Source organism: Oryzias latipes, chromosome 19 (assembly GCF_053564925.1).
Source record: "Oryzias latipes strain Hd-rR chromosome 19, Olatipes_Hd-rR_3.1".
NCBI lineage: Eukaryota > Metazoa > Chordata > Actinopteri > Beloniformes > Adrianichthyidae > Oryzias > Oryzias latipes.
Genome location: NC_136255.1, coordinates 11389577 through 11415597, shown reverse-complemented (window position 1 = coordinate 11415597; position 26021 = coordinate 11389577). Strand labels below are relative to the sequence as shown.

The window sequence follows — 26021 nt, the reverse complement described above, 5'->3', positions numbered from 1 at the left end:
ATGCTGACGCACCATATAGGCTTCCCCTTATGTGAACATCATGAAACAGGCTTTCAGGTGTATGTTTCTTGCCAAATGCAAAGTACATGCCGACAAGAAATGTGCTGACTTTTTAACTTTCAAAAGACAGGGAAAAGGGAACAGCTGCAAAACACAAGGAGCATCACATTAGACCATCTATTGTTTTACATTTGCATGTCACCTCCTATCATTCACCTTTGAAAAAAAAAGAACTATTAACCTGTGGTGCTCTGGTCAAAACTTGTAGTGAGTAACCTTTTGTCATTTTAAACAAAACAACCTAGGACTTCATGACGACAAAGATTTAAACCCTACAAAAAACTGACTTTTCTACACATGCAGGAAAGCTTTTGAAGCATAAAGGAATATTGTCAACACAACATTGCAAAATAAATTAAAAACAAATAGATCAAATTGGGTTTATTCTATCAAACAAAGGCATCAGAAAATAGCAGCAGTTTGGAGTTAACTATAAATACAGTTAGGGAACATCTGAGCTCATGAGGCAGTTTCCCAATGTGGCAACTTCGTCTAGTGTTGCTCCGATTGAATTCTACCAGTGCTACCAGCAGATATCTTGCTGAGTTTGGGCATCATAAGGAGGTCTGATCGCATTTGTGCCCCACACCTTTGTGAGCATGACTTTAAAACTGGCCCTTTTTTTTGTACCCAGTATCAGAACTTGAGAAAAGGACTGATCTGCAGTCAACCAAAACATGCACGAGGAGAAGATGCAAGCTCCATACGGCAATGTCCCAGCCAGGATTTTAACCAGGACCTCATGACCACCATGCAGCCCCAAGCATGAATCAACCTCTGAAAAATCTGTCTGGACATGAAATATCTGAGTATCACTGTATAACTGAGATAATAAAAAGCTGATTTGATTTTTGTTGTAATCTGAGCACTGAAAATGACAGATATAACAACAATTTCCAGTATATTAGATGAAAAATGTTAATTTCCTCAACAAGTTAAGTCAACCAGTTGCATACAATTGGGTTAGTTAAAAATAAACTAATTAATTCACATAGTTAAGACAATAAGTTTTAAGTGAATCTATGTGTAAATACAAATTAACTTAGCTTTGTTTTCTTAGCTTAGGGTATGTTCATTATGTTGATCTAACAGTTACGCTAATATAAATCAAAATCTTTAATAAAATCTATTTCAGATATCTTAAATATGTTAGCAGCCAAACTTTTTTTATAAAACACACTAACATTCACAACAAAAAGTTGAATATGAACGAAAAGAAATAAAAAAAAAACTAAAAATTAATAGTGTAGTGAAGGAACCAACTTCTTTTTTTCAGTATTACTCGTTGACATCTTCACAGATATTTTTTCAGTACGTATTTTTAAGTTCAAGTGCAGAAAAAATGGAATGTCACATCTTTTTACACTAAAACTAAAAAAAGTAAAGAATTAAACTCCAAGAAATGCATCCTGAACAGTGTATATAGCTCCATAGATTTTATTTAGATATTTCCTACTGAATTCGTTTGTTGTTGTGTTCAAAAAAGGAGTTCAAGTAGCAATGTTTCAGTGTATTTCATGCAAACACACAAACAAAAGTAAATCTACTGCTTGGAGGGTATTTTTTAAATATTATATTTACATGCAATTGGTAATTGTTATGAACAACTGCATTATTACAGTGTCCTTTCACAGAGATTCATCTGTTACATTTGACAAAAATTCCTTCATGTAGAACCGTAGAACTGCAGAGTTTAATTCAAAGTCTCATGCTACATCCAGGAACCGCCAGTCTCCAGGAAGTTTAATTCTGTCCGATTCTGAGGCGTGGGCGTCTTTTCCGCAAGACATTTCTTGAAGTGCACGGAACCGCTTTGGCCTCTAGATTACATTTATATAATTAAAGACGCTTTGCCGTGTAACCTTAAATAGCTTCTCCTTATTTTCCTAAATTCATGAGTAATATGTTTCCTTAAAAAGAGCGGTTGACGGGCGTGAGCTGTTTTTTCTATTTAGTGTTTTCTTTTCAATCTCTATAATCGACGTTATTTTTAATTAATATTTTTATCGTTACTTGTATCCTTTCTAACATATAAAAAACAATTTGCGTGCCATTACTTTTTATTTTAAATTGAGAGCTGTCCATCAATAATGAGGTCCGTTTTTCCCTGCATAAGATTTCATCCATTTAAGAACAACAAAAACGAAGTGCGTAAAAGTTGGAAAGTTTATTTAATGTTGTGATGACAAAAACACAACATGAATAAATAAATAAATGAATAAATAAATAAATAAATAAAAGATAAGTTGCACAACAATATCAACCTGCTGGTTGGCTGGAACATAAAAAACATTCAAAACATATAAAACACGTTTTAGTAATATAACAATTAACTGATCTTTTTAGAAAAAATAAATAAATATATATGTAAATGAATAAATTATTAAATAAAAGCCGAATAAATAAACACATATAGCAAAATATTAATTGCAGTTATTGATTTTTACACATCTTGTTTTAACATTTGAGACAGACTTCATTTGGAGGAGATTAAAGGGGAAAGTAGCCGCTGTGCTCTCAGTAAATGAGCTTTAGTTTCCTTCCTGATGGTCTCCCAGGCTTCAGCACTGTAACCCTGCACAGACACAACAGGGATTTCATCATTACAACCTCCAGGATGGGTTCCAGTGACGTCATTCATACACAGCCCTAAGAGTACCTCTAATCATGGAGACATACCTGTTTCTTCAGGATGTGATCCAACAGCCTCTTGAAATACATGCGCAGCTTTCTGTTCTTCTTGTGGACGAGGCTTTCGGACACACATGAGTGAAGCTCATCAGCCTGTCTGTTCACCACTCCGAGAAACTTCTCCACTGTGATCTGCTGCCATGATGCAGAGGAACTGTCCTCCTCCTCAAACAGGGCAGACACTTCCTTCAGAACCTGGACCGTGAAGGCAACTTGATTCTCAGCCTGTATAGGAAGAAGAAACAGTTACAGATTATTCCAGAAAAAAATTCTTATTAAGCTGTTTTGATTCAGAGTGAAGACTCACTGATTCTTTAGATGCCTGTCTGTACAGATGATGAGGGAAGTCCACCTCGATGTCTTCTGTAGCATCCCCCTCAGTGCTGTTTGTAGCGTTATTTACCTGCATCACACAACACACCTTTATCTCTGACACACTTCAAATGCAACGACACACAGTCAGAACCTCTCTCACCATTTTCTCCAGCAGATCCAATGAGGTGTCACTGAACTGTTTGAATTTGTGATCCAGCCATCTGCAGCGCAGAGAGAATCCTGCGCCGGCCAGAGACACGAGCGCACACGCAAAGACAAGTCTGTGGAGCATTTTTAAGAAGCTGCAAGTGTCCTTATAGAAACAAACTAAGCTACTCCTGTGATTAAGCCAACCCAGTCTCATCCTAAAATGTGTAGTAGCTACATTTGTCCACATGGAAATACGTGACAGGTTCACAAAAACGGCCCGTAACTTGTGAGACACTTACGTTTCATTTTCCTATTCATTTTCTATTAGCCTTCTCAGGATCACGTGACTTCTGAGGTTTTGCCTGCCGTGAAAAAAAACATGGCGGATGCTCGTTCATTTTTCGGTAGAAAATCCCACAAAACAGGATTTTTTAAGGACTAATCTTTATTCTGACAACATTTCTAGTGAGAAATATACCATTTACTTTCAGAAGGCTTTTATAAAAATGCAGTTTTTAGTTATCTTTTTTCGCTCTGTGAAAACGTTTTTTTAGGGGCTCTAAATTGTGAAAAACAAACGTTTACACCTACGTTAGTCCACAGGGCGAAACGTCTTTATTTTACAACAGTGGTCCCAAGCCACCGGGCCTCGGGACACTTGGCACCGGTACCGATCCATCCGCGGGACACTTGGCACCGGGCCGCGGGACACTAGGCACCGGTACTGATCCATCCGCGGGACACTTGGCACCGGGCCGCGGGACACTAGGCACCGGTACCGATCCATCCGCGGGACACTTGGCACCGGGCCACGGGACACTTGGCACCGGGCCGCGGGACACTTGGCACCGGTACCGATCCATCCGCGGGACACTAGGCACCGGGCCGCGGGACACTAGGCACCGGTACCGATCCATCCGCGGGACACTTGGCACCGGGCCACGGGACACTTGGCACCGGGCCGCGGGACACTTGGCACCGGTACCGATCCATCCGCGGGACACTTGGCACCGGGCCGCAGGACACTAAGCACCGGTACCGATCCATCCGCGGGACACTTGGCACCGGGCCGTGGGACACTAGGCACCGGGCCGCGGACCGGTACCGGGCCGCGGGACACTTGGCACCAGGCGGTCCGCGGAAAATTTTTGCACCGGGACGCACAGAAAGAAAAAATAATTTCCATTTTATTGTTTTATTTTTATTTTGAAATTTATTTTATTTTGAAAAGTGACCGGATAAAGTTGCACATGATTACACAGTGGATTTACGTTCATTATTATTATTGTTATTATTATTACTTAAGAGAAAATACCCCCCCCCCCCGGTCCACGGTAAACGTGCCCCCCACCCCCACCGGTCTGCGGTAAACGTGTCTTGCGTTTTACCGGTCCGCGGTTGGGGACCACTGTTTTACAACACTTGCGCATTCTTTTCTCGTTCATTTCTGTGGGTCACGTGACTGACAGGTTTCCTAGCAGGAGCCAGGAGCCAAAATATAGCGGACATCGCCTGGGTTTTTGATGTGAATTTATTATTATTGGCTTTATAAACACTTTGTTTTGATGCATTTTCTAGCGAGAATCATACAGTTGTTTTCAACATTATGTAGCTTCCAATTGTATTTGATACCTATATATTTTTTCTACGTACATTCCTTCATATAACTCAACAAAATAGTATCGACGGAACATTTTTATGTTGCTATGGTGGTAGCTACGGACGCTACCGGCGAACCGGAAGGAAGCCACGGTTAATTTGCGGTTATTATTGTGTCAAATTATTATTACTTTTACTCGAAAACAGCTTTTCACAAGAGGAATGCAATTAGATTTCACAAACTCAACTCAACCCACTAAAACGGTACTACCCATAAGTCTTGCGTTCGGAAGTAACTTTTTGTTTTGGGGGAAAACGCTATTTTGATTATTCATACTGACTTTTGATTCGTTTTAATTGCTTTACTGAAATAAACTGACAATCTACGTTTACCACTTGGTTTATGTTTATGATTCCAAGGTTTTTCTTTTATAAATGCTATTTCTTTTATCTGTCTTTGAAATTGTAAAGAATATACGTCTGTATAATTAATAAATGGGGGAAGCTAAAAAGGCAAATGACGACCTGGAAGAACAGTGTGTTTTTTTTTTTTTTTTACCTCAAATATACATTCATCTATTTAGGTTGCACAATACAGCTCCATGCATTACATCTTTGCTCTTATTTCATTATACTAAATACCAAAAATGATTTACTATTAAGTATGTATCATTATAACTTGAGGTATGATCATTTGCAATTGCCATAGCTGTGACAATCCAACACAAAAACCTGATATCTGGTTATATGACAAATTTTTTGTATGTTTTTTATTGTAAACTTTTGTTTAGAATTTCACAACAAATGTGTCCTACCTCTATGGTATATCATACATGTGAGCATGTTGAGCAATAAAAAATGTAGATCAAACCCTTTCATTTGAACATTTTTATTAACAACAATTAGAAAGCAGTAACACAAACAACAATAATAATTTAAAAGGTCAATCTGATCAACAGAGGTGCCTTTGGGGTTTATTTTTTGGTGTTCCTTTTTTCCACCCACTGTGGAGACCATGTTTTCCCACTGCAAAAAATACATAAATCAATGAATACATAAAAACAGTTAATGACAACATTACAATAAAAGACAACAAGCTCCAGTGAACTCCAGTTTGTACTTTATGCTACCATGCTCACAGTTATGTTACTGCAAATTCATTTATCATTTTCTAATTTGACTGACACATTTGTATGGTCATATGTATATTATATATTGTTTATGTCCTTGTTTGTTCCCCTGAAAATATGTCCCTGCGACAATTAAGTATCCTTGCCTAATTTGTTAATTAACTCTTTAGTCAGGAACCTTGGGTTAACCCTGGACCCTGTCTCTAGAGTCTCTAGAGCAAATGTGACAAACTCCAGGCCCGCGGGCCAAATGTGGCCTGCCTTGTCATTTTAAGTGGCCCCCAAAAGCATAAAAGTTTTAAATTTCTTAAATAAAAAATAAAAAATTGGTGTGTATTTATTCATATCTAGGGGGAATCTGACTTGAAATATCAGATTGGGCTATATATTAGGACTTAAACACTTTCCATATAACCTAACCTGATAGAATCAAATTTAAAAAGATTTATGCTGGAGTAACAAGCAAACATATGTTTTCTATGCAACTGAAATTGTCATTTTAAAAAGTTATACTAAATACATAATAAGTTATTCCACATTAAGGAGTAGCTAAATTTATTTTTTATTACATTTACTTACATGTATAAATTATATCTGGCCCTTTGAGGACAACCACTTTGCTGATGTGGCCCTCGGTGAAAATGAGTTTGACACCCCTGGTGTAGAGTCTTGTCTCATGTCTCTGGTTCAGTGTTTGTCTTTTAATCATATAAGAACTATTGTCAAATTGAGTCCAACTGTATCAAAATCTAAAAGGGATATGATTTCCCATGCATTAATTTTATCATGCTGTATTATTTGTAACTTAATAGCTACATGTTTAAATAGGAAATCACATGAATGTTTTCAGGTGGTCCAGAGCACTGCTACAAGGCTAATAACTACACTGGCTCCACATCATGCACAGCCTCCTCTTATACAATCTATAAATAAACCAAAAAAAAATTATACATACCACATGGAACATGGCTCCCATTCAACAAACTCCATTAATTTCCCCTGATAAAAGTAAATTTAAAAAATGATTTTTTAAACATAGGCCATCATATTATTACACTTAAGAATTGTGATGCCGTAAATTGTATTTCATACATTCATATGAAAGGCAGATGAAAAGTACACATTTCTACTTCAGATAAGAAATAAAAATAACCTTCTGCTTTTTTGTCTTCAAGACCTGCTTCACTGGGTAAAACTGATCTTCTCCCCCATGGCTGCACTCTGAAAATATAAAAAGCACAATATAAAGGTTTCAAAGAAAGTAAACAGTAGGAAAATGTTTGGGAAAACATTTGTATGATGAATTTCCAAATGAAACTTCATGTTGTCTGTGGTTTTGCAAAAGCAAACACTAAATGCTGTAATGTATTTTATACATGGACACATAGTCTGTGACAACTAAATTATAAAAAAAAATTTTTAAAGCTGTATAGCATCAAATAACTAATTACTATCTCAGTTCACTGTCTTCTTATTGCCTTCTTATTTTGAAGCAGTAATGAAGTCTGGCCAGCTGATTTTCATTGAGACAAATGCTTCTCAAACACTAAACTTTTTTTTGAAACAGTTGAATTTAGAGCTTTGGGAAGCTTTGTTTTCTCCATCACTAATTAGAAGCACTTATAGCATGCACAGCTTCACCATTTAGTTGTGGTTATAAGCTACTACACAGTATTTGTATATGTTCAAAAAAAACAAAGAAATGGCCAGATCACAACAGTTTTTCCTTAGGTCATTTATAACTGTTGCTGAAAATTAAGTCAAAACCTGTAAATCACTTTTTGAGTGATTTTGCAAACATTTCACACAACATACTAACAAATCCTAATGATAACATGACCTTCTTCGCAAAAGTAGATTATGAATGTCACATTTATTTTTTCATGAACAAGTTACATGTAAAAATAATGTCAATTAAATATATGATATTAATATAGATTTGACAGTCAAACTATCAAAAAGTTAAATTAATCTGCTGCAACATAACTGAAAGTATATTTTATATATATATATATATATATATATATATATACACACACATATATATAAAAAAGCTAATGTTCTATTAACAAAAAAGAAATTGCTGCAACATAACTGAAATTATATTTTATGTATATATATAAAATATAATTTTAGATATGTTGCAGCAATTTCTTTTTTGTTAATAGAACATTAGCTTTTTATTTTCTTTTTCTAGTCTTTTTGTTATCACTGTTTGTCAATTTTTTGCTGCTAGCATTTTAAGTATCCTTGTGAGGAACACATAACTCTGTTAAGTCCACATAAAGGTAACCTCAATTTTAAATAGTTGACTAAGGTCATTAAGCATGTCATTTAGAAGATACAATAACATTGTCTATGTTTGTATCTGAAGCTGTTGATAGCAAATAAAAGATAACCCATTTACCTCCAGGTGAATCTTTCTTGTTATCTCTTTTTTTCTTTTTCTTTGCTGGAACACCTGCTAGAAATAAAGAACATTTTCTGTAAATTATATTGTTGATTTCAATTAATATTATGCAAACATTTAAGCCCACAGTTTTTCCAGTGTGATTTAAATAAACAAAAAGAATGCTCTTTTGACACCATTTCAACATCTTACAATATGTTGTGGTTTTAACATGTATTTCAGAAGACTACGTCACCATATTATTAAAATGTTATGAATCTGCATACTGGTTGAAGGCTGGATGGATGATGCAGTTGAAGGTTGAATGGCTGGTGAGGCTGAAGGCTGGATGGATGGTGCAGTTGAAGGTTGAATGGCTGGTGAGGCTGAAGGCTGGATGGATGGTGCAGTTGAAGGTCGAATGGCTGGTGAGGCTGAAGGCTGGATGGATGGTGCAGTTGAAGGTTGAATGGCTGGTGAGGCTGAAGGCTGGATGGATGGTGCAGTTGAAGGTTGAATGGCTGGTGAGGTTGAAGGCTGGATGACTGGACCAGAGGGCATTTGAAGGCTCGTCCAACCTCAATGGGGAAAATAAATAAAATAATCTAAATGCAGTTGTCTTGTTATGCATATAATTTTTTTGTCTTGAAATACATTTGCTAAATTTAAACATATCACAATTTTACAACTTGTTTTACTTTTTTAGATCAGATATACATTTATTCCAACACATTGGATAGATTTAATGTACTACAATTCCTTCTACAGAATAAAATAATACCGGTACTATAAAAACTAAAGTTAATCAAATCAAAAGTGACAAATAAAGCAGCACAATAACCGTGAAAAATATATCACTATATACTCCAAGTGTTTTAGATTAGTCAAACGTTATTATTTTTTCTACCTCTAGAAATAATGACAAATTTGAATGCACTAATCCTAGGAACAAACTGGGCTGAAATTATAAACATTTTCAGACAGAAATACTTACCATTGATCATTAGCTCATATAGGTCTTTCATGCGGTCCAGACACTGTCCAGCTTGATCGGTTAATTGCCACCTAGGGTGAATGACATGTGTATGCCACGTAGATGTTTTCTTTCCAGGTCTGGCAATAAACACAACGGCTTTTTGTCCCAAAGTATTCAACTTTTCCACCTAAAAAAATTGTTACATCATCAGTAATAACTAAAATTATAAAATACAATTGCAGACATAAAACACGTACCAAAACCGATGCCTCATCCAAAACATGTGTGGTGGTTTTGTTTTTCTTGTGTTTTTGCAACCAAGTCTCCTTTTTGGATTGAAACTTCTCCAGTTTTTTGGCAAGCCTTTGCCTCATTGGCTGGATTGTTTGGCATACTTTACATGTCTTAGTTGCCACACCAATCACAGCTTTGCAGCTGACACAAAGTTTTGTTGTAGATCCTCGTGGCATCTTGACCTGTGAATATATATAAAATATATATAGAAAATATGTTTTGAAAAAAAAACACTGAAATTGAATTTAAAAAACCCACTTAAGTTCAATAGTATATACTATACATTTGATCGACTAGTCAAACAAACTTACATTTGTGTTCTGGAGTCGAACCACTGGATTTGCATTATTTTCCAGCATAAAAAACATATAAACAAATAAACTTAATGACATGCTGTTTCTATCTAAGGTGTTGAAATTGGGGCACAGCAGAAATTCCATTTAATTGTTTGTTTGTAACCTATTAATTTCGTGGGTGTTTGCTTTCAATAACATAAACCTACAGAGGACCTAGTCTTAACTTTAGTACTTCATATTTTATTCAAAATATTCATTCATGAATTGTAGAATACACTTCTTCATATCAAATTTGATATGACAATAGAAAAAATAAAGTCATTGTTAAATGTGGTCAAGTTTAACTTTATTTAGTACCCCTGTTAAATGGAAAATTAACATGAAGTCTTTTAAGTCAAAATAAACTGCAATTGCTTCACTCTTTTACTATATGTAAATAATAAACAGAAATAGAAATTATCTTCAGATATACATTGACTTTATTTTGTATGTTCCACAATTAGTCAAAATGAAAGATGTTCTATATAATGATTTACTTAAAATGTAAAACTTAAGAGAAGGTGTTTAGATAAATTGTAGTGTTCACATTGAAATTCACAACTAGCTGTAAATTTAAACAACCAAGCACATGTTTGTGGTAGGTTGTTATTGGTTATTGACAATTATATTTTTCACAACTACGTACTACAAAGATCCCAAAAGTACATAGCATTTACATATAGCAGAAACCAGATATTGTGTTGTGGCAGTACTGTCAATCAGCAATCAATGGGCAGTTACTTTGTTTGTAGTAATTATCAGTTATGACATATTACCAAAATGGTGCCAAACCGTTCCACCAGCACTTCAAAAACATTACTACTCCGAAACCGGAAAAACAATTTCTCATTACATTCTTCTCTTTATGTTAGAACTAGTTGTCGTGTCTTACCCTGCTGCCTACGTCTTTGTTTAGGTTCTGACCAACAAAGAAGCACCCTTGCGATCGATATATGAGGTAGTTTCATTAGCTGGCACCGACCGACCCGCGTGCTGCCAGAACCCGGGCCAGATTAGCTAATGTCATTCAACAGTATGACTCCGTCTAGAGATGTATTAATTTTATAAACTAAAATTCTAAATTACAAAAGTAATACACCGTCATTAAAGTTAACTGTCACTGAAAATATTGTTCGTGGGGGGGGGTTAGTTCTGCTTGACTTGTGTCATGCGTGGGTTAGCTGAAATATTAGCTAAGAGGTAAAGCTTGCATGACCAGAAAAAATTATAGATTATTGGTATTTATTTTAAAGTTCAAATAGTTTAGATTTCCCGATGTATGTTCATTTCTTACCGTTTGTAGTCTTGCATCAGCTTCTTGGCAAGCCAGTCCTTTAACTACTCACGCGCAGTCATTGCCGCCCCTCCCCCTCTTCAAAGCAAGCGCACAAGAACAAAGCATAGGCCCCTTTTTATACTTTCATTTGATATAGAATTAAACTTTAGCTTTGAAAACTTTCAGAGCCTGTCACATTAAAATATATAATTTATGAATTTCATACATTGTTTACCTATTAACATCTACATTAATTTACACCTGCGGAAAAAATTTAAATATATTGGAATGGATATGCATATGTGCATCAATGGATATTAAGGGGTTAAACGTTTTCGGTATGATCAAAATTTTATGTGGATGTGAGAGATGAGGTCTTGAGATCAATTCAAATTGCATATTGCCATTTACTCCCAAAAAATAATGTACGTATGTTCAGCTCCTGATACTTAGCTTCAGGTTGGACCCAAGGGGATGGATCATACATCCTATGTGTGATCCATTGTTTTCCAAGAAAAACAGTAACATTGATACTTATATACAGTGAGGTCAATAAGTATTTGATCACCCTGTGATTCAGCAAGTTCTCACAATTTTAAAACATGGAGGTGTCTAAATTTTTCATCATATGTGCATTTCCACAGTGAGAGACAGAATCTGAAGAAACATTCAGAAATCACGTTGTACAATTTCTTTGTAAAAGTCTGTGACAAATACGTTTTTGATCACTTGAGTTAAACAACTTTGATATTTGGTACAGAAGCCGTTGTTAATCAATTACAGAGGTCAAACGGTTCATATATTTCTTCACTAGGTTAATACACACTGCATTAGGGATTTTGGCCCACTCCTCTACAGATCTTCTTTAGATCTGTCGGGGTTCGGGGCTGTCGCTGAGCAACACGGAGTTTCAGCTCCCTCCAAAGATTCTCTATTGGATTTAGGTCTGGAGACTGGCTAGGCCACTTCATTACCTTGATATGCTTCTTACGGAGCCACTCCTTGGTTTTCTTGGCTGTTTGCTTCGGGTCATTGTCATGATGAAAGACCCAGCCACGACCCATCTACAACGCTCTGACAGAGGTTAGGAGGTTTTTGCCCAATATCTCACAACACAGAGCCCTGTTCATCCTCTCCTTAATACAGTGCAGTCGTCCTGTCCCTTATGCAGAAAAACACCCTCAGAGCATGATGCTTCCACCTCCGTGCTTCACTGTAGGTATGGTGTTCTTGGGATGATGCTTCTTCTTTCTCCTCCAAACACACTGAATATATTTGAGACCAAAAAGTGCTATATTGGTCTCAGACCACAAGACTTTCTCCAATGACTCGTCTGGATCATCAAGATGGTCATTGCCAGACCTCAGACGGGCGTTGACATGGGCTGCCTTCAGCAGGGGAACCTTCCGTGCGATACATGATTTTAAACCATGACGTTTCAATGTATTACTTATAGCCTTGGAAACAGTGGTCCCAGCTCTCTTCAGGTCATTGACCAGCTCCTCCCGTGTAATCCTGGGCTGATTCTTCACCTTCCTTCGCATCATCCATACCCCACGAGATGAGATCTTGCGAGGGGCCCCAGTCCGAGGGACATTGACAGTCATCATTAGCCTCTTCTATTTTCTGACAATTGCTCCAACAGTTGTCCTTTTCTCACCAAGCTGCTTGGCAATTGCCCTATTTAAAAGCAGAACTGCAAGTCTTTGCTGGTCAGAAATCTCTGATAATTAAGTGCTCAAATACTTATTTGTAACAGTAATATACAAATAAATTGTTTACAAAAATCGTATGCGATTTCTGAATGTTTCTTTAGATTCTGGCTCTCACTGTGGAAATGGAAAAATTTTAGACCCCTCCATGTTTCCTAAGGGGGAGAACTTGCTAAATCACAGGGTGATCAAATACTTATTGACCTCACTGTACATACCTACATATATGTATACACATATACATACATATACTATAATATCCATATCAGAACTAGTTTAATAATACCTTTAAATTATGCAATGTAAAAAGAGTAGTGCAAAATTAAAAATCCACCAATTTCATTCAAGAGAATTTATTGGTCAATTATCACAGTTTACTTATGTTCTTCTGGAGACATTTGGGGGTGGGGTGGGCATGGCGGTGTCAAATATCTTCATCCGAGGAACTACTGTCTAAGTTTTCCTCATCTGTGGAAGAGTCATCTAAACACAATGCTTGCAATCCCAAAACATTCTGGTATATTTTGCGTGCAGCATCCTGTCGAGCACGGAGTTCTGTCGACCTTCTTTTCAGCAAACACAGTAGCCCCTCTCGTCCTTGCTCTGTCAAGGCGTCAGTGTTGCCTGACGATGACAAAAAGACAAATTAAAATCAAGTGTCTTTCCATATTTTCATTTATAAAAGAATGTTTTACCAACTTTGCTCAGTGATCCCTTCAGAAATCTGAGAAGAAAGCTCTTCAAGCATCCCAACCGCATTCCTTAGGTACTCCCAGTGCTGCTTAACTTCCCGAACCACAATGACCTTCTCTTCTTTCAACCTGGTCAGCAGCATTACCTTGTCAAAAAGCTGCTTTTTCTTAACCATGTCACCATGACCTAAAATTCAGCACAGTTTCAGTCATTTCAAATCCCCATTAAAATTCATCTAAAGTTAGGTATTAAAGTTTTTTGTTGAATAAAAAAACAAAACAAAAAAAACGTACATTCCCAAGGCCAGAAATAGTTCTCATGAGCCAAAAGCACATCAGAAGAAGGTAATTTCTCTGTTTCAGACAAATCAGTGTTTCGTTTTGTGATGGCATCGTCTAAGGCTCTCTTTTCTGTAGCAATCTTCTTTCGTAATAGATGACGCCGTTTGTTGCCATCTAGAGGGAAAAAAAAAGTTCATGCATACCCAGCTTTATCTTACAAGAGTATTTCAGACATTTTCAATAACTTTTTATTTTTTTCCCCTCACCAGCCTTGCGATACAATTCATATTTTCTCTGTTTGATGCTCAGATACAGTCCTTCAATGGTTTTTTCAAGGTCATTATGACCAGTTGAATCTTGTGGGGAGAAAAGTAGAAGTAATTAAAATTATTTTAAGAACACAAGGTGCTTTGACAGTTTGACTTGGGCCAAAATTCTATAAAAAGGCATTCATTTGGAGGTTTACTAATATAAATGTCATTGGAATTAAAAAAAAAAAGAACAATTTTTGTGTGTCTGTCTGTCTATAATTTTTTCCCCCCAATAAGCTTCACAGTACCTGCAGCCCAATTTTTTACATCAGACACCCATTGCTGGACAGTGTCTTCTTGTATCGACAGCTCTTTAGTTAGTTGATCAAGATCTGCCAATGCTTCAGAAATCCTTTGTGCGGTCTGTCAAAAATATTGCAACATTGTTGAACAGTGTTTGAATGAAAGAAGTCTAAGAGTCATGGAAAATGGATGTCTAGTTTTTACCTTGATGTATCTTTTTGCTAGAATCTGGTCAAGCTTTTCCACCTTCCGCTTGTTCCATCCAATAGCCTGTATCGTAAGGATATCTGTGCGTACTTCAAGCACAACATATATTAGCCCAGCATAACAAAAAACAATACATTTTTATAATATACTTACCAGCTTTGGACATGTATTTAGAACATATGGCTGCCCGAGACAGGAAGCTGTTCACTTGCTCAACCTCCTCCCCCATTGTTATTCCTGCTCCCTCTTGGTTTCGACCTCCCCACTGCAACTGCAACAAATGTGATTTGTTTCCGTTAGCATTGAGTTTAATATCTGGAGTGATAGTGCAAAAGAGGTTGGCAATCATTACCTCACACATCCAGGAATGTGCTTTAGCATGCATGATTGAGAGGAAAGGATGCATTGTCAACAACCCCTGTAGTTCAGGACAGTGGCGCACAACCTTCTGCAGATATGGCCAATATTTGCACACCACATCGGAGCAGAAAAACCCTACATTCTGAGCAGCAAGTTCTTTTTGGAGAAAGAGAGGATATGCAAAAATTTCTCCACGGAACATATTGAGTCCTTTCAACAAGACCCCATGACGGCACACAGCAACCTCAACACCTTCCTCATCCACTTTGCTGGCAGATTTGTGAGAGGACTCTCGTGCTGCTAACCACTCGCCTCCTCCACATCTTCCCTTTCCAGGATTCTATTACAGATGACCAAAAGATATACAAATTTGATTGTTGTATATTAAGATGCATGGAATATTTTGAGAAACTTAATACACTTTTAAAAAAGTCGACCTTACATGTCGTGTTGCACCATGGATATAGTCCACAAAAGAGGCCACCTCTGTATCTTTCGCCAAAAAAACACCGTCAAAAAATCCATCAGGTCTAATGGAAAAAAAAACAAAACATGTTAAAATTACATCCATAGAAAATTCAACATAACATTGAAAATGTTTACCCCATACCCTGGTTGGCTTCTGAAGCGGTAAAGTTTGCGGTTCCCATCCACTGCAACAGCCAACATGGAGGGGGTGCATGCTGGGCACTTAAAGTGATGCACCAGTGACAGCCTCTCAACTTCAAATTTGGCATAGGACCACTCCAGAAAAGATTTCTGCATGGTGTCGCCACATATTTTTCCACTCTGGTTCAAAACAAAACGAAAAGAAAACAAAAAAAAGACAAAAGTTAAAGATACAACAGTCAATGTAAAACACAGTTGTTGCCTCAATTATGTAACTTACTCGACCAAAGACTTTAGTGCGCTGTTCAAGCATTCCGACAAAAGCATGCCTTGACATTCCTGGTGCAGTAATTTTAAGATCTTCATATGATGTGAACAAATCCACTGTATATAAAGTCTCAAAATGTACTGTGGCTGGCCAATATCCACTTTCAACCAAATCACCAATGCCAACATCCCAGGTTTTTCCACAGGAACAGGTAACATTTGGCAGGGATAGGTTGTATCGTCCTTTAAAAGAAATAAATCACATTTTATTACAGTATAACTTTGAAAGACTATTATTTTGAAAAAAAGAAGAAAGGAACATTACCATTCATTCCAATCAGAATCACTTGTTTTCCTGCAGAAACTTCTGTTTGACCAGTAGAGCAGTCACAGCAGGGAAGGACGACAGGCAAAAGGCATGCTTGTAAAAGTAAACAATTCATATTAGTTAAAACATAAAATATTATCTGCAAATGTGTTTTATTTCTCAAAGGAAAAAATAATGCATCTTTTTTTTTTTTTTTTTAAAAGATTTTTAAACAAGCATTGAGGGTGGTTTTGATTTATTTAACAAATTTAAAAGGCCCATGTGATTTTAATGAGAAAAAGTACCTCTTTCGTGGAAAGTAAGTTTTCCTCCCTCTTCCTTGATGAAAGTGGTTGGTGGGAGTGGCCTATAAAATCCCTCCACCGTCGCTGATCGGTTGTGAAGTACTCTGTTGTCATGTACAGCCAAATCACATGACGCACAATAAAGTGGTCTTGGCAAACAGTCGTGACACACTATTACTGCAACCTGAGAGCGACAGTGATGGCATTGTCCCCCTTTTGGCTTCCCAGATTGCAACATCTGATCGACCATAAAAGGTCTCAACACTGTCCACTTTTCCAAGGACGAAGCTTTCCTAGCCGTCCAGTGTGATGGAGTTGGGTCTTCAGCGGGGCCCAGAAGGTCTTGAACCTCTTTGATGAGGGACCCTATTGAGGAAAAAGAAGAAACAGGGGGGGTGTTACAGTATGTAAAAGTAGATTCTGAAAATGTGTTCCACGTGATTAAGAACTCCAAAAGGCTATGAATACGTGACAATGTTTTCATCTTCAGAGCACAATGGATTTATAAATGGCAGTCGCAAAATGGTTGTATCAATTAGATTTTCACTTTGTGAAATTGAGGACTTTCTTCGCCTTTAAAAAAAAAAGCAGTGAGCATGGTGCCCGAATTTTAGCATCCAACCACTAGATATTCCTGCATTATATAGTTTTTTAGCAGTTATGGATTGAGGGGAATTCATGCAGCAACTGTTTAGACAGAAAAAAATTGAGGTAAACTATGTAGATCAACTACATTTTAATATACTTTAAATTGTTCTCAGAAAAAAAAAGTTCTGAGGACAACTGTATCAATAACTTACCTATATCGTGAGAAGGTTCTGTCACACTCTGCTGTCCACTAGTAGATGGCATGCACAATTGGTCTACAGTTGGACTTTGAGCCATTGTTGGAGTTCCTGAAATAAATAAGAGCACGAGTAAAGAGAATTATCTGCCAGACATACAGGCCTTTCACTGTTCTGGTTGCTTAGCATCCTAGAGCTGAAACAAATGCTTATTTTTGGATAGTGCACTATGGAGAAAGTTATAGCAGTTTTTCAATTCTAGCCACATTACTCAAAATCCAGAACTTCCTAATTGAGACAAGTTTAATAACATATTAAAGGTAATTATTGTGGTCCTTGGAATGGTGTACGCATAGATAGCCTTGATAATACCCTGCTAACATCTTGGCCTGTTAGGCATCATATAGACTAAAACAATCTATATGTGTTTTATAATACAGAAAACGCCCATGATAAAAAAATAAATAAAAAGACACTGAAATGAACTTGCCTTTCACTAAATTCCAGTAATCCCTCGCCAAATTCCAGTTCACCCTTTACAAAGACAGTGGAAAGTAGGTTTTCCATATTTGTATTGTACGACTAAAAAGGATTTAGAACTAGTGGGGTCTTGTTATTAGAGTGGGAGTAAATGGAGGCGTTTCACACAGCCTTATCCCCTTCTATCATGATTGGCTATTGATGATGATGACGATGACGATGACGATGATGATGATGATGATGTCCCCCCACCCCGTCACTGGCCTTGTGGGCAGCGGGAGCGCCAGGGGGGTTGGGCCACTTAGTCTAGTTCTCTGAATGGTAGCCCAAATTGTTTCACCATTTTCACCCTAAAGTGCTATAAGCTAACCACTTTTTCCAAATCTAAATTCCAAAAGCCAGTGCCCTTTAACTCCCCTAGGAAGTCTGCCAAAACGAGTGTGCGTCCATGCTCACCACATTGGCATGTTTAGACCACAATGCATTGCGTTTGAATGAGTTTTTTTTATTTAATGTAAATATAATTTTTCAAAAAGGATGGTGTCCGAGTACTTTTTAAAAATCGAGGTATCAATAGCCCCCCCCCCCCCCCCCCCCCAATTCTATTCTGGTTCTGCCAAAATTACAAAAACAAATCTAGACTTGTACCGCGAAAGCCACGTGTGTGCCTGATGCCAAACCTTGTGTGGCCATCTTGTCAGCAGCTTCCTACTTCCCTTGATTCCATCCCCTTTCCTTTGTTGTTTTAAAAGTGCAACAAGCAATGTGACCAGGTTTACTCACTTTTGGATGAAACAGGTTTCCGCCGCTCTCCTGTTCTACGACGTTTAGGCAAAGGATTTCCATACTCGTCCTCCTCGTGCCTAACAAAGGTCACTGGGCCTGTTCCCGACGGTTGTACAGCTGCAGGCTGTTTACGCTACAAAATAAAGTTATAAAGACATACACGATGTCACTGGTTATATAAATAAACGTTTTTTTTTTTTTCATTTTTACAAAATTCAATGAAATCGAACCCACCTTGAATTCTTCTATAAGCGCGTCTGCGAGAAATAAAGCGTCATCGACTTTGTCCCCTACCGGCTCCATCGCGATCCACAAAGCATGTAAAACTCCAGGGGGTTTAAATAGGTAGTGGGTGTCACCATTTAGTTGCCCAACCCGTGGACTGACGAAACAAGCCTGCTTTGTGTAAATATTTTTTGTTTAAATTACTCAAAAGACATGTGGCTACACTAAAGTTTAATTTCTTTTTCCTAGAGATGGATCTGTAAATATGACAAAGAAAAAATCGTATGAAGAAAAAAAATGTAGCTAGGACGCCGGTGTAAAGGACACCGGTTTTGACTGGTCTTGGTATTTTCTATAAAAACATTTAGTAGAACTCATTACTATAAAACTAATAAATTTAGTGTCCATTTCTCGCAGTAAAAGCAATTAAAACGAATCAAAAGTCAGTAAATTGTCTCAAACGTTAACCTCAATTGTCTTTTTCAATAAAAAAAGAAAACCGTGGCTTCCTTCCGGTTCGCCGGTAGCGTCCGTAGCTACCACCATAGCAACATAAAAATGTTCCGTTGATACTATTTTGTTGAGTGATATAAAACAAAGTGTTTATAAAGCCAATAATAATAAATTCACATCAAAAACCCAGGCGATGTCCGCTATATTTTGGGTCCTGGCTCCTGCTAAGAAACCTGTCAGTCACGTGACCCACAGAAATGAACGAGAAAAGAATGCGCAAGTGTTGTAAAACAGTGGTCCCCAACCGCGGACCGGTAAAACGCAAGACACGTTTACCGCAGACCGGTGGGGGTGGGGGGCACGTTTACCGTGGACCGGGGGGGGTATTTTCTCTTAAGTAATAATAATAATGAACGTAAATCTACTGTGTAATCATGTGCAACTTTATCCGGTCACTTTTCAAAATAAAATAAATTTCAAAATAAAAATAAAACAATAAAATGGAAATTATTTTTTCTTTCTGTGCGTCCCGGTGCAAAAATTTTCCGCGGATCGCCTGGTGCCAAGTGTCCCGCGGATGGATCGGTACCGGTGCCAAGTGTCCCGCGGCCCGGTGCCTAGTGTCCCGTGGCCCGGTGCCAAGTGTTCCGCGGATGGATCGATACCGGTGTCCCGCGGCCCGGTGCCAAGTGTCCCGCGGATGGATCGGTACCGGTGCCAAGTGTCCCGCGGCCCGGTGCCTAGTGTCCCGCGGCCCGGTGCCAAGTGTGCCGCGGATGGATCGGTACCGGTGCCTAGTGTCCCGCGGCCCGGTGCCAAGTGTCCCGCGGATGGATCGGTACCGGTGCCTAGTGTCCCGCGGCCCGGTGCCAAGTGTGCCGCGGATGGATCGGTACCGATGCCTAGTGTCCCGCGGCCCGGTGCCAAGTGTCCCGCGGATGGATCGGTACCGGTGCCTAGTGTCCCGCGGCCCGGTGCCAAGTGTCCCACGGATGGATCGGTACCGGTGCCAAGTGTCCCGTGGCCCGGTGCCAAGTGTCCCGCGGATGGATCGGTACCGGTGCCAAGTGTCCCGCGGCCCGGTGCCAAGTGTCCCGCGGATGGATCGGTACCGGTGCCAAGTGTGCCGCGGATGGATCGGTACCGGTGCCTAGTGTCCCGCGGCCCGGTGCCAAGTGTCCCGCCGATGGATCGGTGCCTAGTGTCCCGCGGTACCGGTGCCAAGTGTCCCGCCGCTCAGTGCCAAGTGTGCCGCGGATGGATCGGTACCGATGCCTAGTGTCCCGCGGCCCGGTGCCAAGTGTCCCGCGGATGGATTGGAACCGGTGCCAAGTGTCCCGCGGATGGATCGGTACCGGTGCCAAGTGTCCCGAGGCCCGGTGGCTTGGGACCACTGTTGTAAAATAAAGACGTTTCGCCCTGTGGACTAACGTAGGTGTAAACGTTTGTTTTTCACAATTTAGAGCCCCTAAAAAAACGTTTTCACAGAGCGAAAAAAGATAACTAAAAACTGCATTTTTATAAAAGCCTTCTGAAAGTAAATGGTATATTTCTCACTAGAAATGTTGTCAGAATAAAGATTAGTCCTTAAAAAATCCTGTTTTGTGGGATTTTCTACCGAAAAATGAACGAGCATCCGCCATGTTTTTTTTCACGGCAGGCAAAACCTCAGAAGTCACGTGATCCTGAGAAGGCTAATAGAAAATGAATAGGAAAATGAAACGTAAGTGTCTCACAAGTTACGGGCCGTTTTTGTGAACCTGTCACGTATTTCCATGTGGACAAATGTAGCTACTACACATTTTAGGATGAGACTGGGTTGTGACTGCTCATTGAATGCGACGAATATTTCATTTTTGGTTTTATTGATGAAAAATGTTTTCCTGTTGCACTTTTCTGTCACACAGTCTTTAGAATCTCTGTGTAAATAACATAAACAACGTTTCACGGTAGTTTCAGGTAAAAGGTGATAAAGATTACGCAGCTGCTTGAGGAGCGTCAGAGCTCAGCTCACGCCCACTTTCCATTTCCTTGCAGTTCATTCATGAAAAAATTCACGCGGGAGGCCAACCTGCTTTGCGAATGAAAACCGCGTGAGAACACGTGTACTTTGGGATCAACAATACAATTCTACAACACTTTAACAACACATTTAGCTAAAATACCAAGCTATGAAATGAAAACGTACACAACTAAATAAAACATGAATGAGAAAAACCTTCTAAACAACAAATAATGAATTGCTTTCACTTTATTGTCAGAAAAGTTACCTTTTTGGCCAATATAGACTCACTGAACACATCTGAATGTATATTCATGTTGCTGATTTACACAAAAGAAATGAATTCACGGATGGAAAAATATTTTTGTGATAAACAAAAACTAATTCCATTTCGATATATTTTTTTATGATTCGAAAGAAAAAACTCATTTTAAAGTCGCAAAATGTGTGATATATTGTATTTGACCGTCATGTGTTATAAAATCCTCTTTATTATATGTCTCTTCTCCTATCATCATCATTGGCATTTTGCCTGTTTGATAAGGTGAAATCCACGCGTGTTTTCCCCGCAAGGAAAGTGAAATCTGCGCACGCTTTAAATGCGCCTCTGCAGCTCTGCTTAATCACAGGAGTAGCTTAGTTTGTTTCTATAAGGACACTTGCAGCTTCTTGAAAAATGCTCCACAGACTTGTCTTTGCGTGTGCGCTCGTGTCTCTGGCCGGCGCAGGATTCTCTCTGCGCTGCAGATGGCTGGATCACAAATTCAAACAGTTCAGTGACACCTCATTGGATCTGCTGGAGAAGATGGTGAGAGAGGTTCTGACTGTGTGTCGTTGCATTTGAAGTGTGTCAGAGATAAAGGTGTGTTGTGTGATGCAGGTAAATAACGCTACAAACAGCACTGAGGGGGATGCTACAGAAGACATCGAGGTGGACTTCCCTCATCATCTGTACAGACAGGCATCTAAAGAATCAGTGAGTCTTCACTCTGAATCAAAACAGCTTAATAAGAATTTTTTTCTGGAATAATCTGTAACTGTTTCTTCTTCCTACAGGCTGAGAATCAAGTTGCCTTCACGGTCCAGGTTCTGAAGGAAGTGTCTGCCCTGTTTGAGGAGGACAGTTCCTCTGCATCATGGCAGCAGATCACAGTGGAGAAGTTTCTCGGAGTGGTGAACAGACAGGCTGATGAGCTTCACTCATGTGTGTCCGAAAGCCTCGTCCACAAGAAGAACAGAAAGCTGCGCATGTATTTCAAGAGGCTGTTGGATCACATCCTGAACAAACAGGTGAGTCTCCATGATTAGAGGTACTCTTAGGGCTGTGTATGAATGACGTCACTGGAACCCATCCTGGAGGTTGTAATGATGAAATCCCTGTTGTGTCTGTGCAGGGTTACAGTGCTGAAGCCTGGGAGACCATCAGGAAGGAAACTAAAGCTCATTTACTGAGAGCACAGCGGCTACTTTCCCCTTTAATCTCCTCCAAATGAAGTCTGTCTCAAATGTTAAAACAAGATGTGAAAAAATCAATAACTGCAATTAATATTTTGCTATATGTGTTTATTTATTCGGCTTTTATTAAATAATTTATTCATTTACATATATATTTATTTATTTTTTCTAAAAAGATCATTTAATTGTTATATTACTAAAACGTGTTTTATATGTTTTGAATTTTTTTTATGTTCCAGCCAAGGTTGGCTGGAATCAAAGATATTGTTGTGCAACTTATCTTTTATTTATTTATTTATTTATTTATTTATTTATTTATTTATTTATTTATTTATTTATTTATTTATTTTTTTATGTTGTGTTTTTTTTATCACAACTTTAAATAAACTTTCCAACTTTTACGCACTTCGGTTTTGTTGTTCTTAAATGGATGAAAACATATGCAGGGAAAAACGGACCTCATTATTGATGGACAGCTCTCAATTTAAAATAAAAAGTAATGGCACGCAAATAGTTTTTTATATGTTAGAAAACATACCAGTAACGATAAAAATATTAATTAAAAATAACGTAGATCAGATTGAAATGAAAACACTAAATAGAAAAAACAGCTCACGCCCGTCATCTGGTCTTTTAAGGAAAATATATTACTCGTGAATTTAGGAAAATAAGGAGAACCTATTTGAGGTTACACGGCAAAGCGTCTTTAATTATATAAATGTAATCTAGAGGCCAAAGCGGTTCCGTGCACTTCAAGAAATGTCTTGCGGAAAAGACGCCCACGCCTCAGAATAGGACAGAATTAAACTTCCTGGAGACTGGCGGTTCCTGGATGTAGCATGAGACTTTGAATTAAACTCTGCAGTTCTACGGTTCTACATGAAGGAATTTTTGTCAAATGTAACAGTTGAATCTCTGTGAAAGGACACTGTAATAATGCAGTTTTTCATAACAAAATACACAGCAAAAATCAGGGAGAGGAAATTTTCTTCTTTCTTTCTGCTCCTTTCCTTTACACACAAAAACTCTGTCTTTAAACTGTTTTAAACTTTTAGTGTTTACAATATATATGAAATGCATGTTAATATAATATTAAAAAAATACCTTCCAAGCAGTAGATTGACTTTTTTGTGAGTGTTTGCATGAAATACACTGAAACATTGCTACTTGAACTCCTTTTTTGAACACAACAACAAACGAATTCAGTAGGAAATATCTAAATAAACTCTATGGAGCGATATACATTGTTCAGGATGCATTTCTTGGAGTTTAATTCTTTACTTTTTTAGTTTTAGTGTAAAAAGATGTGACATTCCATTTTTTCTGCGCTTAAACTTTCAAATAAGTACTGAAAAAAATATCTGTGAAGTTGTCAACGAGTGATACTGATAAAAGAAGTTGGTTCCTTCACTACACTATTAATTTTTAGTTTTTTTTTTTAAATTTCTTTTCAGTTCATATTTAACTTTTTGTTGTGAATGTTAGTGTGTTTTATAAAAAGTTTAGGCTGCTAACATAATTTAGAGATCTGAAATAGATTTTATTGAAGATTTTTATTTACTGTTAGATCAACATAATGAACTTACACTAAGTTAAGAAAACAAAGCTAAGTTAATTTGTATTTACACATTCTGGATTCACTAAAAACTTATTGTCTGAACTATGTGAATTAATTAGTTTATTTTTAACTAACCCAATTGTGTGCAACTGGTTGACTTAACTTGTTGAGGAAATTAACATTTTTCATCTAATATACTGGAAATTGTTGTTATATCTCTCATTTTCACTGCTCACATTACAACAAAAATCAAATCAGCTTTTTAGTAGCTCAGTGATACTCAGAGATTTCATGTCCAGACAGATTTTTCAGAAGTTGCTTGGGGCTGCATGGTGGTCATGAGGTCCTGGTTCAAATCCTGGCTGGGACATTGCCGTATGGAGCTTGCATGTTCTCCTCGTGCATGTTTTGGTTTTCTTCAGGAACTCCAATTTCCTTCAGCAGTCCAAAAAAATGCTTCGTAGGTGAAATGGTGACTCAAAAATTGCAAGTAAGTGTGTGTGTGCTGTGTGTGTGTGACCCTCCAACAGACTGGCAACCTTCATCCAATTATTGTTGTGATAGACATGTGCAGCTCTGTTACCTAAAAAAGAATTCAGCAGGTTCTGATGAATGGTCATTCTTGCAGGCCGGTTCAGACCAGAACCAGAAAAGACTACAGATTACTCCTTTTCTCAGGTTCTGACACTGGGTACCAAAAAAAAAGGGCCAGTTTTAAAGTCATGCTCACAAAGGTGTGGGGCACAAATGCGATCAGACCTCCTTATGATGCCCAAACTCAGCAAGATATCTGCTGGTAGCACTGGTAGAATTCAATCAGAGCAACACTAGACGAAGTTGCCACATTGGGAAACTGCCTCATGAGCTCAGATGTTCCCTAACTGTATTTATAGTTAACTCCAAACTGCTGCTATTTTCTGATGCCTTTGTTTGATAGAATAAACCCAATTTGATCTATATTTTTTTAATTTATTTTGTAATTTTCTGTTGACAATTTTCCTTTATGCTTCAAAAGCTTTCCTGCATGTTTAGAAAAGTCAGTTTTTGGGGGGTTTAAATCTTTGTCGTCATGAAGTCCTAGGTAGTTTTGTTTAAAATGACAAAAGGTTACTCACTACAAGTTTTGACCATAGCACCTCAGGTTAATAGTTCTTTTTTTTTCAAAGGTGAAGGAGGTGACATGCAAACGTAAAACAATAAGTGGTCTAATGTGATGCTCCTTATGTTTTGCAGCTGTTCCCTTTTCCCTGTCTTTTGAAAGTTAAAAATTCAGCACATTTCTCTTCGGCATGTACTTTGCATTTGGCAAGAAACATACACCTGAAAGCCTGTTTCATGATGTTCACATAAGGGGAAGCCTATATAGTGCGTCAGCATACTGTTTGTAAGTGCAGAAGTGGAACCTTGCGGTCAAACGTTAAAACGCTCAGCATGTCGAGGACACAAAAATAATACGATTTTTCAGTTCACATTATTTACTATTACAATTTGTTAAAACAAAATAGTAAACAATGTATTATAAGAGACAAGCTATGCTCCATGGAGTTTATTTAGATATTTCCTACTGAATTGTTGTTGTGTTCAAAAAAGGAGTTCAAGTAGCAATGTTTCAGTGTATTTCATGCAAACACACACACAACAGTAAATCTACTGCTTGGAGGGTATTTTTAAATGTTACATTAACATGCATTTGGTATATATTGTAAACACTAAAAGCTTAAAAACAGTTTAAAGACAGAGTTTTTGTGTGTAAAGGAGAGGAGCAGA

At 38.0% G+C, this 26021-nt stretch overlaps 2 protein-coding genes and 1 long non-coding RNA gene across 4 annotated transcripts; 1 reads left to right on the top strand and 2 right to left on the bottom strand.

Annotated features, from left to right (window-relative positions):
• Positions 1-5688: 5688 nt before the first annotated feature.
• Positions 5689-9483, bottom strand: LOC111946441 (uncharacterized). The gene is made up of 6 exons (XR_013651405.1): positions 9329-9483; positions 8622-8912; positions 8353-8409; positions 7099-7166; positions 6901-6944; positions 5689-5841 (listed from the first exon to the last, which is right to left on the bottom strand). It is a non-coding gene; the product is annotated as an uncharacterized LOC111946441 (long non-coding RNA).
• Positions 9484-13264: 3781 nt separating this feature from the next.
• LOC101169027 (uncharacterized) lies at positions 13265-19014 on the bottom strand. Of its 2 annotated transcripts, XM_023949639.2 has the most exons (16): positions 18796-19014; positions 18559-18694; positions 17311-17406; positions 16511-16876; positions 16224-16319; positions 15912-16141; positions 15633-15811; positions 15465-15552; positions 15015-15362; positions 14816-14933; positions 14660-14751; positions 14461-14575; positions 14168-14257; positions 13914-14075; positions 13627-13806; positions 13265-13551 (listed from the first exon to the last, which is right to left on the bottom strand). In XM_023949639.2, the coding sequence occupies exons 1-16, from the start codon at positions 18862-18864 to the stop codon at positions 13352-13354; spliced, it is 2565 nt and encodes an 854-aa protein (XP_023805407.1). In that variant the 5' UTR covers positions 18865-19014; the 3' UTR covers positions 13265-13351. The 2 variants fall into 2 exon arrangements, with proteins under 2 accessions (XP_023805407.1, XP_023805408.1); XM_023949640.2 differs by lacking the exons at positions 18559-18694; positions 18796-19014 and adding an exon at positions 17786-17915.
• A 2903-nt stretch (positions 19015-21917) lies between these two features.
• Positions 21918-22918, top strand: LOC110014574 (interferon a3-like). The gene is made up of 4 exons (XM_023949593.2): positions 21918-22049; positions 22122-22217; positions 22298-22531; positions 22636-22918. The coding sequence occupies exons 1-4, from the start codon at positions 21918-21920 to the stop codon at positions 22732-22734; spliced, it is 561 nt and encodes a 186-aa protein (XP_023805361.1). The 3' UTR covers positions 22735-22918.
• The last annotated feature ends 3103 nt before the right edge of the window (positions 22919-26021 follow it).

What these genes read in the sequence shown, in the direction of transcription:
- LOC101169027 (XM_023949639.2), bottom strand. Translation starts at nt 18,864, where the DNA reads ATGGAGCCGGTAGGGGACAAAGTCGATGACGCTTTATTTCTCGCAGAC. An exon ending in GAAACCTGTTTCATCCAAAA is followed by an intron (nt 17,407 to 18,558) that starts GTGAGTAAACCT and finishes TATTTATTTCAG; the next exon opens with GAACTCCAACAATGGCTCAA. An exon ending in TAAATACATGTCCAAAGCTG is followed by an intron (nt 14,752 to 14,815) that starts GTAAGTATATTA and finishes TTGTGCTTGAAG; the next exon opens with TACGCACAGATATCCTTACG.
- LOC110014574 (XM_023949593.2), top strand. Translation starts at nt 21,918, where the DNA reads ATGCTCCACAGACTTGTCTTTGCGTGTGCGCTCGTGTCTCTGGCCGGC. An exon ending in GACAGGCATCTAAAGAATCA is followed by an intron (nt 22,218 to 22,297) that starts GTGAGTCTTCAC and finishes TTCTTCCTACAG; the next exon opens with GCTGAGAATCAAGTTGCCTT. An exon ending in ATCACATCCTGAACAAACAG is followed by an intron (nt 22,532 to 22,635) that starts GTGAGTCTCCAT and finishes GTGTCTGTGCAG; the next exon opens with GGTTACAGTGCTGAAGCCTG.